Source organism: Leptosomus discolor, chromosome 1 (genome assembly GCF_034619465.1).
Source record: "Leptosomus discolor isolate bLepDis1 chromosome 1, bLepDis1.hap2, whole genome shotgun sequence".
Classification (NCBI taxonomy): Eukaryota; Metazoa; Chordata; class Aves; order Leptosomiformes; family Leptosomidae; genus Leptosomus; species Leptosomus discolor.
Genome location: NC_141391.1, coordinates 92,617,040 through 92,634,615, shown reverse-complemented (window position 1 = coordinate 92,634,615; position 17,576 = coordinate 92,617,040). Strand labels below are relative to the sequence as shown.

The following is a 17,576-nucleotide window of genomic DNA, read 5'->3' as shown; positions in this document are numbered from 1 at the left end:
TGTGTCTTTATTTTCTTTCTGAAAGCTTTACCAAAAAAACCTCCCATATTATTTTGTCAAGCAGAATTTTTTCTGTCCTAGATGGACTTCAAGCTAAGCTTTATGAATAGCTTAAATGCTGAAAAAAGGCAGACAGACAGACAGGCAGTTGTGAAGGCTGGTTCTATTTTCCCTTATGATACAAAGCAATATAATTATATTCTATTATCAAAATGTCATTGTGCTCATATTCTCAGAGTGATTCAGTAACATTATGGGGACAACTCTTTCAGAGTTTTACGGAAGGACCTATTGATCACTTCAACTTTCTAAAGAATGTTAAAATGTTCCCTTAGAAGTACATAGGTTTTGTGCTTCCCCTTTGCAAAAGTGGCTTTTGTTCTGCAAGATAAGGGAAGAAAGTAAAGTCTCTCTGATTTAGTCATATGTTTTAATTTTAAATTTGTGGTGTATAGAGTAAATAAGAGATGGCTTCAGGAATACCGTGCATGACTTGACTTGCATAATGGCACATGATTGCTCATACCATAATTTAAAACATTTTATCAAAACTATTTCTCAAACTAAATGCAAGGCAGGAGATAGAGTTGCTAAGTATTATTAGTTAAACAGATAATTCAAGAGATTGAACAGTGTGAGTAAATCATATGTGAATCTATTCAGTACTGGTTTTCAGATATTTTAGGTAGTCAAGTGGCAGCATGTGTGTTAACTATAAATTAGTTGTGCAGGTTGTGAAAACTGTCTAGAAAACAATGTTTCCCACTGCTGTAGAAAATTTTTGATGTTTTGGATTTGTTTGCTCCAGGGAAACAGGAACAAGACCTTACCAAAAAAATTAAGAGATTGAAAGGAGCTCTTGCCTCCGAAGAGCAGTCAAAGAGAAAGGAAGAGGGAAAGAGTCCTGCCAGAGTAGCCAATAGCATAAAGTTTATGCTGTACACATAAATATCTATTGATCGAGGAAAAAAATGAGTCTAGCACTGGAAACTGTCCTTAATTCTGTCCTCTGTTTAAGAAACTTTGAAAAGGAATTGATACTTTCTGAGAAAATACATTTTTCATTAAATTTCCAGCTAGCTCTAATGAGTGTTGCAGTGAGTACCAGAACAGCACTGCTGACAAGAACGCAAATGTTTTCTGTGTAATATGGATTCCCTGTTCTACATTGCTGTGGTAAATGTGGAAGATACGCAACACAGATCAGCATGGTGTCAATTCTAGCAAATTGAAATACAGATGCTTCCTCTCAAATCAGTCAAAGCATCTGTGAAACTTCACAAATTAGAAATAGCGTGGACATGTGAATCTACTTGACACTGCACAAAATAATCACTGTTTTTAATTGTGGTTCTCAATAGCTCTCATATACACAAAAATATTTCAAAATCTAAACGTCCACATAAAATTTGCACAGTGACTAAACTATACAAAATTACGTTTATGTATTTTTAAAATTTTATGCATTATTCAAAGCACGAGATCAGAAACTTGGCATGAATTTTAGAAAGAGTAAATGATCTTTTACCATTGCCAGATGGGGGAAAATCCCAAGTATTTCTTTTTGTCTTTCATTGATGCTATGTACAAAATGTGAATTATGTTTTAGCCACTTATGGTAATGAGGGCATGATTCAGTACAATTCCAAGTATGTCCTATTAACATAGATAATGTTTCTTAGATCATCAGTACAATAAGCCTGAGACTTATCTCTCTTTCTGTAATTTCAAGTTTGTTCCTGCTAAGTGAAAGAGCGCCTACTAGACACTTAAAGTTGTTATGTCTTTCTGAGTGTTTGGGTTTTTGTTTTTGTTTTGTTTTTTTTTTTCATGTGGCAATTTATTTTTCCTATTTTTCTCCCGAATTGCACTTTAATTGCCAAGTCCAGTTTTCTAGCTTTATTAGTATTTAGTCTTGGCTTAATTGTTTGAATTAATGGCATGTGCACAAATTATAAATTATTTGATCTACAACAGTTTCTTACAAATGATATAAATAGTATAATTTTAGGAAGGAATAAAGGGTATACATTCCTTACCATAAGTAGAGTACTTGTAATAAGGTAGGCACCAATCTCTCTTATGCAACAGAACCCTGTTAAAAGCAGATGTATGTGAAAGAATCCTATTAATTTAGTTGTAAGGTAAGGGAGGAGAGGAGAAGTGCCCAAGGACTGGAGGAAAGCTGATGTCACTTCAATCTTTAAAAAGGGCAAGGAGGACTCAGGAAACCACAGGCCAGTCAGCCTCACCTCCATTCCTGGAAAGGTGATGGAACAGCTCGTTCTGGCTGTTATCTCCAAGCATGTGGAGGAAAAGGAGATTATCAGGAGTAGTCAGCACGGATTCACCAAGGGGAAATCATGCTTGACCAGTCTGGTAGCCTTCTGTGAAGTCATGACTGGCTGGGTAGATGAGGGGAGAGCCGTGGATGTTGTCTACCTTGACTTCAGCAAGGCTTTTGACACTGTCTCCCATCACATCCTCATAGGGAAGCTTAGGAAGTGTGGGATAGACGAGTGAACAGTGAGGTGGGTTGAGAACTGGCTGAAGGACAGAGCTCAGAGGGTTTGTGATGGATCAGTGATGCAGAGTCCAGCTGGAGGCCTTACCTAGCGGTGTTCCCCAGGGGTCAAGACTGGGTCCGGTCTTACTCAATATATTCATCAGTGACCTGGATGAAGGGACAAAGTGTACCCTCAGCAAGTTTGCTGATGACACAAAACTGGGAGGAGTGGCTGACACACCAGAAGGCTGTGCTGCCGTTCAGCGAGACCTGGACAGGCTGGAGAGCTGGGCGGGGAGGAACCTAATGAGGTTCTATAAGGGCAAGTGTAGGGTCCTGCACCTGGGGAGGAATAACCCCACACACCAGTATAGGCTGGGGTTCGACCTGCTGGAGAGCAGCTCTGCAGAGAAGGACTTGGGAGTTGCAGTAGACAAGTGGACCATGACCCAGCCATGTGCCCTTGTGGCCAAGAAGGCCAGCGGTACCCTGGGGTGCGTTAAGAAGAGTGTGGCCAGCAGGTCGAGGGAGGTTGTCCTCCCCCACTACTCAGCCCTGGTAATGTCACATCTGGAGTGCTGTGTCCAGTTCTGGGATCCCCAGTTCAAGAGAGACAGGGAACTACTGGAGATAGTCCAGCGGAGGGCTACTAAGATGATGAGGGGACTGGAGCATCTCTCTTACGAGGAAAGGCTGAGAGACCTGGGGCTCTTTAGCCTGGAGAAGAGAAGACTGCAAGGGGACCTTATCAATGCTTATAAATATCTAAAGGGTGGGTGTCACGAGGATGGGGCCAGGCTCTTTTCAGTGGTTCCCAGTAACAGGACAAGGGGCAATGGACACAAACGGGAGCACAGGAAGTTCCACCTCAAAATGAAGAAAAAATTTTTTGCTCTGAGGGTGACACAGCACTGGAACAGGCTGCCCAGGGAGGTTGTGGAGTCTCCTTCCCTGGAGATACTCAAAACCTGCCTGGATGCAGTCCTGGTCAACCTGCTGTAGGTGAACCTGCTTTGGCAGGGGGTTGGACTGGATGATCTCCAGAGGTCCCTTCCAACTCCTACCATTCTGTGATTCTGTAAGACATTTTCCTTGTCTACTTTTCATCTATCTTTCATGTTTATTATTTAATTAACACCGTGTATTTATACGATGTATTTATACACCACTTTGAAAGACAGTGGCTTTTACAGCTTTCTAGTCTTAATTTAGTCATTTGATTCTTCCTTTTATTGTTGTTTGAACTAATTGAAGCCATTGTTTCATTTCAGTTTGGAAAACGTTACATTGAAGATCTTTTTAGTGATTTTCGAGATGGACGAAGACTTCTGGAGCTCCTGGAATGCCTTACAGGCCAGAAACTTGTATGTGTATATTAAAACATTTACTGTATACTGAAGTCTTAATGTGATAATTGTAGCAGGTAGTGTTCATTAATTTCCACTATTGATGAGGCCTGTGTAAACTGTTTTTTGGGCGTCTGAATACTTTCAGCTTTCATTTGAAATTAAGGAAACATTGTGACTGACAGTTATATTTGACAGTAACCCTTTGCTAGGCATATATTTGAAATTAAAATGTTCTACTTTGTTGTATGCAGTTATTAAGGAAGTGTGGCAAAGAGAAACAAGACCGAGGCAGGGTTCATTTAGGTATTTAGATTTTAGCTGGAATTCAGAAATTATTTTTCATGAGATGTTTGTCCAAATACAAGGAATAGAATTTAATGTGTGGAGTTAGAATGTTTTGCTAAAAAATTAATACATACAGTCTGTGTGTTGGAGTTGTACATGTCTGAAAAGAGAGAACAGCTTGCTCTTATTAACCTGGAAATTCTAAAGTGAGACATCACACATGTTTTTGAATACCCTTTCTTATGTTCATGCTTGAACTTTGTGAGCTTGGGATCTTTCTCTGAAACCGTCTCCTAAAAGAGTAGTGAAGCAGGCTGGGAGTGTGAGAATCAAAATCCAGAGAGAGTATATTGTTAAATAAATATTAAACAAACTGATGCTTCTCTGTTTGCTTGTTGTAGTAATGTTCTCCGTGGAGAATATGACTAATCATAATAAAAACAATCTGGAGTTATCTGTTTTTGTATACATTTCAATGATTAATTCACTGAAAAATGTCAAGGTACCAAATTACCTTCCAGCTGTGGATCTAGTTTGTTTCACTATTGCCTTTATTTCATATCGAGAAGCTGCGTATGCACAATGTATGGTAATCTCACTGTTGTGATAAACTTACACAATAGAAAACTACAGAATTGAGTTACATATAGCATATTCTAATTTCTAATATATTTTATTTTCTTTGTAGGCAAAAGAAAAGGGCTCCACAAGAGTTCATGCTCTGAACAATGTCAACAAAGCACTGCAGGTTTTGCAGAGAAATAACGTAAGTAATCAACCAGACAGGGTCAGAACATCCTATAGATAGCACATGTAGTGCTTTAAGTGTTGGATGCAACTCTGGCCAATGGTATACAATTAGTAGAGTCAAGGCAGTTTTATTAATGTGACTTGGATGCTTTGTCAATCAACACCAGGGGGGAATGTATTTCAAAGAATTTAAAATCCTCTGCCAGTAGATATTTGAATAATGTATCTGTAATGGGTGCTATCTGAAGACCTATCAACAGACACAATTTTATGGTAATTCATGGTGTTTAAAATACATTTTAAAAGGTTAATTACAAGAAGTCATCCATAGCTGGGTAGAAGGTACTACCTATTAAAATATCTACTCACAAGCTCTAAAGATTATGAAGTCTGAAAACCTGAGGATTTTCCTACAAGAAATCCTTTTTGGTAAATTTTCATTGATGTCTGTTCCGTATAGTTCATAACATTAAGGAAATGAATCATATCAAAACCGCTTTTCATTCTACTTTGTCAAGATTGACTTTTCAAGCCAGTATCCTGTGCATCATTTTTGAGTAAATATTCTTGTAATATCTTCCTTAGGTAAGCATTCTAATGGACTCATAACTTTAGCAGACATTTTCAGTGGCCAACAAATTATATCATATCTCCTCCTCAAGAATAAATTCAAATAAACTGCAACATTTACTTAAACTTAACAGTAAGATGTGATGGAACAGTGATAATGTATTCTGTGCTGCATATTATATTGGATTTCTTGATAGTTGCGGTAGGTCACTAAACATGCCTGAGTTCAGCTGCTGAATAAAGTTATTGATTTTATAAATCTATGGTAATGCTTATCCGTCTCAAGATTTGTGCATAAATGAAAGTGACCTTATAAGACTGGCATAGAGACCTCCAGCTTGATTTTTCTATTTATAGATGGAATTTTATGTAAATAAATAGAAGAAAAAGCTTTTAATTCTTCAAAATCAGCAATACGTTATTTCACAGTATACAAGAAGTTTTTGTTTGCATACCTGGAATATGGTTACAAATTTTCATAGCAAACGCTTTTAAAAGTATTTATTCACAAGGTATCAGCTAAATCTGTTGATTTGCTTTTCATTGAGTTTCCAGAACACAGAAATAGTCCCTTTCAAATATAGAAAGAAAACAGAGACTATTATAATAGAAGAATATAGAAGAAAAAACCACTGTTTTAGAAAGTGAAGTGGTCATCCAGTGGCCATCATGTTCATGTAATGAAAACCTTATAAGCTATACACAATAAAAAATTGGTATAGTGTGTAATTATACTGTATCAAATTAGCATGAAGCCGAAAGATCTGCTTCTGAAATAGTTAACCTATCACAAGAGTGATTTCTATGGGACTTCAGGAGTGTAAAATCAATGGTTCTAAAGTTTTTAAAGCCTGTGCCTAATCTAGATTTTTCCGCTGGTATGTGCCATCCTTGCTCTGAGGTTCCGCAGTCATCTGGGTGGTAACAGACTGAAAAAATGCTGCCACTTCCAGTCAGTCCATTTTTTTTTCCTATAGAAAGGTGATAGTTGGGATCAGGCAACACTGAAGCAAACTGGGAGGTGTTCCTCTGTTTCAGCAAAAAGGTTGTAGACTCTTGTGTATTCCAGCTTCCTTTTCCAAAAATGGATGGAGGGTTTGGCCTGTAGAACATGTAGGTGATACACTAACAAGCTTTGCAGTGTGTCACATGCCATGTGGAGCCCATTTGAAACTCAGGATATAAAGTCTAAGTTTCATTTGGGAAATGTCCCAAGACACTGTTGGTTAGAATGAATTACCAGTCTCATATGATTTTGGCACAAAATTAATAATTCTTAAACAAAAGAGTGCTTAGAGAGTTTTAAAGTACTTGACAAGATATCTGCTTTGTATGTGATTAGTAAAAATTATCTATACATACATACATTGAAATAAAATTTTTAAAAAGAGGCTTGTCTTTACTGTGCAAAACCTTTAGTCATTCTACAGATGTAGCTTCAAATAGCTTCAGAAGTACAATAGAGATATGCAGACTGTAATTTGTGAAGGATACTTTGCAATGTGTATGTATCAGTTCTGACCATGAAAAACCTCATCTATGAAACAATGCAGATGCAGATTTTAGAGTTATAGTTTCCACCCAAAAGTGCAGGCCTTACCTTGTACTGTCTTGCATTCACATCCCAGAATTTGGCTTTCTTAGCTACATAGCATAAAAAGTTGGGGAGGGTAAAGGATCATTTCATATGTGGAGGACAGAATATTCCAACGTGTATAAATGCTGATGCATTATGAAGTTGCAAATGCATAATATAGTTATGGAAAACAATGTTACTGGACAAACTAATGTGGAAAAGGCTTGCTTAGATCACAGTTATCGATTTCTCTGTGTTCCAGAACACATCTTGCCTTGCCTTATACATTGTACAGTTTAATTAAGGCAAAATAAGTTATATTTTAATTTAAATATGTAGAACAATACTTTGTAGGTTCTTACAGCGACTAGATGTGTGTGTAGTTTTCAGCAAAATGTATTGTGTAAGATATGGAGCACAATACAGGAGGTTTTCTGTGCCACCGATGAGTTTTGTGATTTGTAATTGCAGAGGCTTAATATACAAGATTTTTGTGTTATTAGTAACTATTACTTTTAATTGTGTGTTTTCACAACATGCTGTAACTGGAATAATTTGAACTCTAGATCACTGCTTGCTTTTTGCCAGCACATTAATTGTGCCATTTATAAAACATGAGTTAGATGTTTACTAAACAACAGAAACCAAATGAGAGATTTACCCTAGCCCGTTCCTCCCTCTCCCTCACCACAAAGAAAGTTTAACACCAGTGTATGATAATAACACCAACCTCTTATGTTTGCTATTACTCTTACACAAATATTTTTTTTGTTTTGTTAATAGGTTGATTTAGTAAATATTGGGAGCTCAGACATTGTGGATGGAAACCATAAGCTGACCCTTGGTTTGATCTGGAATATAATCCTCCACTGGCAGGTGAGTGGCACTGCTGCTTACTTCCCATGATGTACCTTTATTCCACTAATAGTTTTTCCATTATTATCCAATCACAACCTACAAAGTAAACATGAACTTTGCAAACAGTGTCCTAAATCAGCAAGTTTTATGGCAGTCCTTTTACATATCATCTCAGGTATTAAGATTCTTAAGAAGATAAAATAGATTTTGGAGCATTACCAGCAGCTCTTTTGACTCTTATTTCAGAGTCAGGTGCTGCAACAGAATATATAATACAGTTATTGTAAGAAAAATGGACAGACAAAGCCAATGTGGATTTATAGCTTTCATAGTCACTCTTGGAAAGAGTGACTTTTATACTTTAATGAAATAATCACATTTGTTGCTTTGTGCTGCTGTCCCATCCTGCCAAGAATTATTTTTAGAACACTAAAAAGCTGCTACTCTAATAATTTATTGAAGCAGATGTGGCTCATTTAGCTTCCTTTCTCTTCAGAGAAGAGAGCACTTCCTTTCTCTCTTCAGAGAGAAAGGAGGGGTTATGATACAGATCTCATAAAAACCAACATGATACACAAGGACGCTTAAGTAAACAAATTCTGAGATGGCAGTAAAATAAAAATTCCAGAAGAACTAGCATCTAGATGCTCTGAGTCTGTGTTTTTTGTATGAATCTGAGCTAAGAGTCCGTCCATTTGTGTTGGCTCTGTTCCCCAAGCAATAATCCGTTTCGTAGCATTACAATAAAAGATGGTGGGAAACAAAGCCTAAAAGACTTCATATTAAAAACTAAATAGTCCTATCAAAAATCACATGTGCACCATTCATCGAAGTAGGGAACTTTTTTTAATTCAAATTTTACATGACATGTAGTGAAAGCAACAGAGAAAAGCTGCAAATGTTTAAATCAGTTCTTCCTTTGTCTCCTATTCCAGTATTCCTAGTTTAATTGCATAACATTGTTCTAAACCACTTATTAAGAGCAGATGGAATATGTAACCTAGATGTGCAACTTTTACCAATAATCCTTGAATCACTGTGTTTTAATTGATATGAGTTATTGACTGAGATGACTCTTCATGTTCAAATTCATATTTTGATTTGTTCATATTTTATCCCAAAGAAAAGTATTAAAGATGTGCTTCAGTGTTAGCTGTGTACTTACTATTTTTTCTTTCAGCTTTTCCCACCATTCCTCTTAATGCATACTTGCACGCACACAGAAGACACACATATTCTGTGGTATAGTTTGTTGATGTTTTTACAGCATCCATGTGCTCTTAGAGTAGCTATTGCTTGCGGTACATAGGTGATTTGTTTCAAGCTTCATCTTGAGCCTAGTGATAACTGTAACAGCAGCTGTGATGATACCTATGACTTCAGCTGAACTACCCATATATGAAAAGTCCAGGGATTATACTTACAGAGCAATGGTTAATGGTGTGACACTTTCTCAGCATAGTCCTTATGATTCAGTCCATGTTTAATCTATACTTTGAGTTCTGGTTTTTTAGCTTGTTTTATTCATGGATTACCGAAAGGAAGTGATCTGCATGTTCTGGAGTTCTCTTTCTATTTGAAATTTTGTAAATAAATGTATAATTTGGCTACAATTCAATTTCAGTTTCTTTTCTAAAGCCTGGTTGGCAAGAATAAACCATTATTATATAATAACCCTGTTGCTGTTGCATAATGATGAGTAATTAAAAGATAACCTAAAGCCAGATTTGTACTTGGGCTTTTCTCTTTTTAAACAAAACTCAGGCAATGTTGGTTTGCTGCTTATTTCCCTCAAAGGAAAACAGTCAAAGTGAATTCTGTTCCCTCAAACTGGAACAGTTCAAAGTGAATTTGCTTATTTACACCTCTGTGGAGAAAATCATTGTTCTTTTCCAGATTCGCTTTCAAGTTTTGGAGTGATTTGCATGATCTAGAATATGTTCTTGATTGTTCTGCCATGTTTATAGATTGGTTCTGTCTTACATATTGATAGCACTTCTAGTGAAACCAGGCTGTAAGTTTCTTAGGGTACTTCTTCCTGTTGGTACCATTTTGCTTGTCATGCATTGTTCTTGGCACTAAGCAGCTGGAAGCATGACAAGCTGTTGTTAAAGATTAAGTTATGGACTCAGGACCACCAAACTTATCTAACAGTTGTCTACTGTTGGGTAAAACATCTTTTTACCTATGATAAGTTATCAAGGCTACTATATTTATTTGTAGTCTGTGGGAGGCCTGGAAAAAAAAAAAAAAACAACCAACCCAGGCTAGTTAATGTTGTGCATGTTACCGGTGCAGTTTGTGCTTGATGGTGCAATCCTGCTTTTGCAAATCATTTCACTTTGTGATTCCAAGAGCTTGCATTCCTGGGAAAAGTCACCTTGAGGAAGTTTATCTGCCTGCATGTAAAAACCAAAAAAAACCCCAAAAAAACCCCCAAAAAACCCCCACAAGAGTTGTGTTGGCAGTTATATTGTTGCAGACGAACAGGCAAGAAAATTTTTCCAGTTTCACATCCTGCAGCCAGGAGCACATTAGGACAGAACTGTACTTACACATGACAACAAGACTATCTCTTAGAAAAATGTCAATGTCTTTGAGTAAAATGAAAAAAAAAAAAAAAAAAAAAGTTGGAAGAAAAGTGCATGAAAGGAATAATGAGACAGTACCAATCCAAGTGGGTATCAGCAGTCTTGTTGAGGAAAGACAGTGGTAGAGACCTTGCAGCAGACAAGATTTGACTCATTCCTGCTACTCTCATTTCTGTTCAGTAGAAATCTTGTGGCTTTCCGTATCCCCCATGGTGATTGTGTCCTTTCTTATCTAGTCTGTTTTTCAGATTATTATGAAAAGTTTCACTGAAATCGAACCATCATTCTGAGCTGAGCACCTGCTGCCAAAGCTCTTTATGGTACTGAATCTGTTACAGTTTATTTCCTTGAAGCTGCTGCCCTCTTTCTCACAGTTCTGTGATCCCAGCCTCACTGTAGCATTAACATTTAAACAAAACCAAAACAAAACCATTAATTGCTGAACTGTTACAGTTGGCAGACTCTTCAGAGTGAAAAAACATTCTATATTGCAATATGTAAGGTGTTTTGTTTTGGGTTTAAAAGCAAATTTATTTTCATGTAGAGCATGAAAAAAGAGACCTAGCAAAAATCTTTGATAAGAGTCACAGCCAAAATCTCGACTTTCTTCAGAAAGAAAGAAAATAATAGGTATATACATAAGGCAAATATTTCATAGAGGTGCATTTCAACAGCCAGTCTGCATCATTTGGAGACCTATTAAAAGCATCAGGTCTGTTGTGCGCTTATTGCAGAATCAGTATTTTAATTGGAATTACCATTTTATTTTATTTTGAATTATAATGGTGGAAATGAAGTACTAACAGCTCTGTCAATCCACCTTGAATCAATGAGCAAAGGATATCCTTTACTTCGATAGGAGTCTTGAACATCTATGAAAATGTTCTTAAAAAGAGTTCTTTAAAATGTGCTTTGAAGGAGTTTACTGGTTTCTAGCTATAAAAAAGTAATCTATGCAGTCAGAATACCTGAAGCATAGCAAGTAAAAAATACTAAGTCATTCTGCCAGGGAGCTGTGAGGTCCCTATTTGATTGAGAAAAATGAAAACACATTGCTTTGAGAATAATTATTTTAAAATTTTCTCCTTCTTCCTTCCCTCTCTTCTAGAGGCTGGCGTCTTGAAGCCAAGTGCCAGTCTTATGAAATGTTATGCACCTGACTGTTGGTTTTAGGTGAAACAGATGTAGTGCAAGCCTGTTGTGCTGTATCCTAGTCACCTGGCATGCACACGGCTACTTGTGCACAGACTGCAAGATGTGGTCCTGTAGTGGGGAGATCAGTGGTCCACTACAGCCGTGAACCAGGCCTTGGTGCAATGTTTTTGGCCACTTCTCAGTGTGGTGACGAGAATAGCAGTGCTCTTGTTCTATTACAGCTTTCCGTTTGGCAGTTTGATGTTTTGGAAGTCATCTCGGTGGTGTCTATGTTGCCCTTTTCACCCCCTCTATTCAAAATTGAATCTTTTTTTATTGCTGTAGTATAGGTCTGTTCCCCAGGAAGAGCAAGTAATTCTATTCTCTGGAAGCTGGAGTCTCCTACACCTTAAAGCTTTGTTTCCTGCCAGGATATACTGCATTAGAAAGGAGAGGAGGAGAGGTAACAAAGAAATGAGTATCAGAGGTCAGTTCATCATTTGACAGTAAGAGGCAGAGCCTACTAGATGCTTTGAAATGGCTGTAGTTTTTGAACCTGGATGCTGAGGGAGCTTATCCTGCCAAACGCTCTTCAGGCTGACGTGAACACATCTCTAGGTACTACTGTTTCTGAACAGCTCATCTTAACCGAGAAGCCTTCAAAAAGCTTCCTTGTAACCTCAATGTCAGCCAGTACTTTTCTGCTCAGAGGCTGATCTTGCTTCAGGGCCCAGCTGTTCTGTGGGCAGTGTGGTGCTGCACTCGCAGCAGCACAGTGTAGTGTGGCATGGCGCAGTGCTGCGTGGTGCTGCCAAGGTGTCAGGTGGGGTGGGAGGGTAGGCAGCGCCCCTTGGGGTGCTTGGGACAAGATGGCTCCAGTCATAGGAGTTTTCTAGCTTTTCTCACTGAATAGGAAGTGACTTCACCTTTCAGGGTCAGATCAGACCCTTTTATCTTATTTTAAATGATTGCCATTCCCTAGGAGACAACAAAAAATCATAGATTTAACAGTCTTCACTGCCACAGAGAAATGCAGGAAAATGAGAGTAAATCTTTATCCCTTGTCAGCGCATTAAACTCAACAAAATGAGTTTGAAACTATTATGAATTTGTTCAGTTAAAAGTACAAATAAATGCTATGGTTTTGACGTCATCTTTTTAAGTCAAAAGGAAAACTATCACCTGGATTCTTCTGGATAATTGCCTTCCTGATGGCCTATTGTTTTTGCATTATTTCCTCTGTTCATACTTATTGCACCTTTTTCTTATGGTAAGGTCAACTCAAACACTTGATCTTTTCTGTATGTTACGAACTTTTATATTTCTATGTCTTATGTTTCTGCATTTGTTTAGCTATCCTTTTATACAAATGTGTGTTGTATTTTTCAAATGTTACAATTTCCTTGTAATATTCAGATAAATCTGCATTTGTAAGTACAAGCACAACATAAAAAGCCAAAGTGAACGATGAAATCCTGGCTTGGACAATTCTCTGTTACCATATTTCAATATTTGCTAATCATTCATATTGTTTAAGTTTGGTGCAATAGATGCTAATCTCAAAACTTTTCTTATTTTTAGCATCTGGATTCATGAAAACCAAAATTTTAGATTTTGATACTAGTGGAGGGTTTTTGCCTGGAAATACAGGAGATGAATCTCTTAGCTTCTTGCTGAATTGTGTAAATGCTGCTGTTCTTAGCTGACAGAATTTTATATTCGTTTTCACTCGTGCAAATTACCATCTTAGACTGAAGTCAGGAATGTGTCCCATGAAGTTTAGAGAGGATCAGTTTCTCTTCCCAACTCAGAAACCAATAACATATAAAGTTAACTTTATACCTAAGTCTCAATAGGAAAATTGAAGGCACTGATACTCTGGGTAGTATGCATCTGAGATATACAAACAAGACATTCTTTTAGTAATTTATGTCTTCACTTATTCAAATGATTGAATTAATTACTGTGAAACTAGCAAGCAACTTACCAGACTGAAAAATAAAGTAGTATCTGTTCTTTTTTTTACAGTATCATAGTAATTATTTTTTTTTGGTTGATTATTCTTTGAGATTGCATCTTCTGCTTGGTATCTTATGCTTTTTACAATTTCAAAGTGGTACATCCTTCATCATAAAGTAGATTCTGCACTGCATGTTCTTCAACTGATACTGGCTGCAGAGCAATTCAAGTGGAGAATTATAATGTAATTATATACTTCATAAGCAAATAAGCAACTTTACAGTTAAATTCTATCTTAGGGAGTGTTTTAAAAGAGCTGCTAATCTTTACAAGATATATGGAGAAAACAGTGATTTAAAAGGGATTACTTTATAGGAAAATAAATTATGAACTTAAAAGTTTTCAGTGCTCTCTCACTAGTAAAGAGGTTGCTAAGAAATATATAACCAACTGCATTATGTCAAACTCTTGGCAAATATTTTTAGAAGGGCAAATATTTTTAGAAGCCCTCAAAATTAATGGCTTTTTGTAAAATAATAACTGTAGGTGAGTGAGCTTTGTCTAATAAAAGAGGAATATTAACTATTCATTAAAAAAATTAAAAAATGAAACATATACAGTAATCTCTTAATGCATGCAATGAAATCCACTTTTCATCAAAGTGCATGTATGCAAATACAGTTTGCACATTTAGGTCAAAAACACTAGCTACTGTGCCCTGAGCATGTTCACTTTGCCTTGGTACTTATTTCCACTCTGTCAATGAGAGAAGAATGCTTTTCAAAAGAAAACCACAAGAGGAAGTACTTCATTTAAATCAACTTCGTTCCCATGAGTGGTGCAAACAAATGTGCCTTCTCTGTTTGTGCATGGAACGCTTCACGTGGCACAGGGGTGAATGTATTTAATGCATTCAGCAATAGTGACCAAAAGTCAATATCAGTTGTCTTTAGGCATTCAGTCTTGACTGCTATCATTATAATGTGACACAAGGTATGTTCTGTAATTACTTAGGGGTTTTTTTCTTCAGGGCTTAAATCTAGGCAAATGAAGCTTTTTTGTGTCAAAATGTCAGCTTTTAATGAGTAAGTTCAATCATTGATGAAATTCTTGTCTTATTGCAGGTCAAAGATGTAATGAAAAACATCATGGCTGGACTGCAGCAGACAAACAGTGAAAAGATTCTGCTGAGCTGGGTCCGCCAATCAACTCGTAATTACCCACAGGTCAATGTTATCAATTTCACCAGTAGCTGGTCTGATGGATTGGCTTTCAATGCACTCCTCCACAGTCACAGGTGGGAAAACTAACTTGTCGTTATTTCAGTGAGCTTGTAACAGATGGTCATAACAGGGCTTGAGCATGGTGTATCTATTATGCAGGGGTTTTAGCTGCCTCCTGTGTGGGTGTTTCAGCCTTCTTTTAAATGGACGCTTCTTTGCTTTGACCTGAGTGTCAGAATGAATCTTCTTGTGGAGGGAGAGAGTCTGAGCTTTTCACAGCACAACTGAATATGCTTAGTCAGATCCTTTTCTGGAATGTCAGTGTATGTACCAAGTAGGTACTGTCAAGGAGTACAAGCTTGGAAACTTTTAAGAGCAAGGAATAGATCTAAAACTAAGCCTTTGAGGTTGTCCTAGAGGGAGAAGGTGATTTTCCTGTGGGGACTTAGTTGGCAAAAATGTACTGTTTGTTGAAAGCCTCTGAGAGTTGCTGGATTGAAAGTATGGATTTGCCTCAAAAGGACGCAGCTGGAGAAGGTAGCCTCTGTTTCCAAAACCTCTCCTGTTGTTCCCCCAGCTGATCTGAGTTTTCACCCTCTCTCAGAAGTTGTCTTATTCTAGTCTATACTTAAGCTTTATAGATTCAGAGTTCCTTAGTGGTTCTGTGTATTTGGCTTAAGGAAGATACACAAGCCAATATAGCTTAAAGGTCTAATTCCTGCTTTTACTGGTTTTAAAGCAGTTCTTAGTTTTACAATGTGGTAAGCCTCTTTATGTCTCTTCTCCTACTTTTATACCTCTCCCCTAAAGGGGGATGTTTTGCAAGGTGTCTGACTGCTCCAAGTTATCAGTGAGTTGAGTTTTTGAACAGCTAAATGGGTGTATTCTGTTTAGTAAGAGACAACAGGGAATTACAAGGCATTAGTATGAGTCAGGCCATATTTTTTTTTTAGTTACATTAAAGGCTTAAAGTAAAATAAGGCAAAATACTTCTAAAAGTATAGTCTGAGACAACATCTGCCTTCCAACTTAAGCAGTGAAGAGCTACAGATATTTCCAAAACTCTCACTGGTTCATGTAATTGTTTCTGAATGTAACTGTCTGATTAAGCCTGCTGTTGTAGTTTGAAGATGAACACTGACAGCCATTTACAGTGGCTATGCCTTACACCACCATCCAAGGCACAGTAGGCATCTCTTGCAGTGAGTCCTTTTTTTCACTCTGTGTATGCCTGGGAGCCTTGAGTAAATCTGACTGAAAAAGATCCAGGAACTTTTAGTTACAAGTATTGTTTACTTGTAATTTTAGTAATGAGGCATTGTCTTAAGGAAGAATTTATTGTACTCTAAAAAGGTTTCGTATATGTATTTCACCTGCATTGAGTATTATAACATTAATAACTGGCTTTCCTATCATCCTGCTGTCACTCTGTTGTTGATGTGATCACATGTTCTTGGTGTTGGTGCAAGTGTTTATGTGGGTATTGAGAGAACTGTGTTTGGGGAGCCAGATAAGAAAAGAGCTAAAATACAGTGTCTATGTCACTAGCTTTTGATAACTACTTTATTCATTGGTCATTCATTAAAGTGTGGTTTGATGGGTTCTTTTCAAATACTCTCTAAACTTACTTTTTTAATTATTTCTGCTGATGATAATTTCTCATTTTAAATTGCTCTGTCTCTCATTGAATAAATGGTTTCATTCTGATGGACCTGAATATAAAAATGCCATTATCCCGTAGAAATCAAAGAATCTCTTTCTTTCTAAAGAACTGATTCCATACCTGTAGATGATTTAAAAAAAAAAAAAAAAGCTTTGTGTGAGACGCTGTTCTGTCTGTATCACTTCTGTCTGTATCACTTCACGGGAGCTCTGTTACAGTGTGTGAGCTTATGCTTAGTTTCTGTGGGCATGAATACCTTCTTACCTTCCTAAAACTTTGTCTATACAGTGTCTATACAGCCTTCAGTGAAAAAATGCTGGTTTTAACTCAAACACCAGGTGTCTTAAGTCACACAAGAACTCTGTGATACAAAAAGCACTGAGTGATTCCTACTGCCTTTGGTGGTGCAGTGCTGCCTCTGCTATATTGGGTACAGCTGGGGAAGAAAAAAAGTAGATATGCCTCTAAGGGTAAATACTTTATTTCTAAACTGCAAAAAAACAGTTATGCTGAAATTATATTGGATGACTAATTATTACTGTAGGATCAAAGGCTAAAACCAGTAGTATTCTATGACCCTAACTACCTTGATCTCATTTTCAGCAAATCAGTGCAGCAGAAGGTGAAATTGGTGGCACATGTTTTCACCTAGACACAGTATGAGACAGTTTGTCCTGATTGGGGTATCTGATACTCAGATATTCAGACTGCATGCTCTGCAGGACCATGTAATATCATCTGATGTCTGAAACCAGTAATCAGAAATTCCTTTTTGTCCCTCTCTCAGAAGAGCTCCAGAAGTCTGAACAGAGGCTCTTATGCAGGAGTAGTCCCTGGGTGGGGAAGGCAGTTGCCTCCCTAAGCCACATTGGGTTTGTCTAGACAAATCTGTAAGTGTCTGTATGTCACGCTTTATGTACTGCTGTGTTGAGTTCAGTGCAAAGTTCACCAGTTGTGAACATTAATTTCCTTCTCACTACGATTTATGCACTTTATTCAGGTTTTCTAAAACAGGGCTGCAAAACTTAAACTCACTTTTCTTCTGTCTGCTGCCGTAAATCTTGCACAGCTTTCTGCGCAGTGAGCCTATCATTAATAGAAGTGAACAAGAA

General features: G+C 37.3%; 1 protein-coding gene across 2 annotated transcripts in view; it reads left to right on the top strand.

Annotated features, from left to right (window-relative positions):
* The window catches only part of DMD (dystrophin), a 1,194,940-nt gene that overhangs the window by 284,457 nt on the left and 892,907 nt on the right, over positions 1 to 17,576 (top strand). For both annotated transcript variants that reach the window (XM_086469458.1, XM_086469399.1), the window contains exons 3-6: positions 3,778 to 3,870; positions 4,829 to 4,906; positions 7,820 to 7,912; positions 14,703 to 14,875. In XM_086469458.1, coding sequence (XP_086325584.1) covers positions 3,778 to 3,870; positions 4,829 to 4,906; positions 7,820 to 7,912; positions 14,703 to 14,875 — 437 coding nt within the window. The remainder of the gene's footprint in view (positions 1 to 3,777; positions 3,871 to 4,828; positions 4,907 to 7,819; positions 7,913 to 14,702; positions 14,876 to 17,576) is intronic.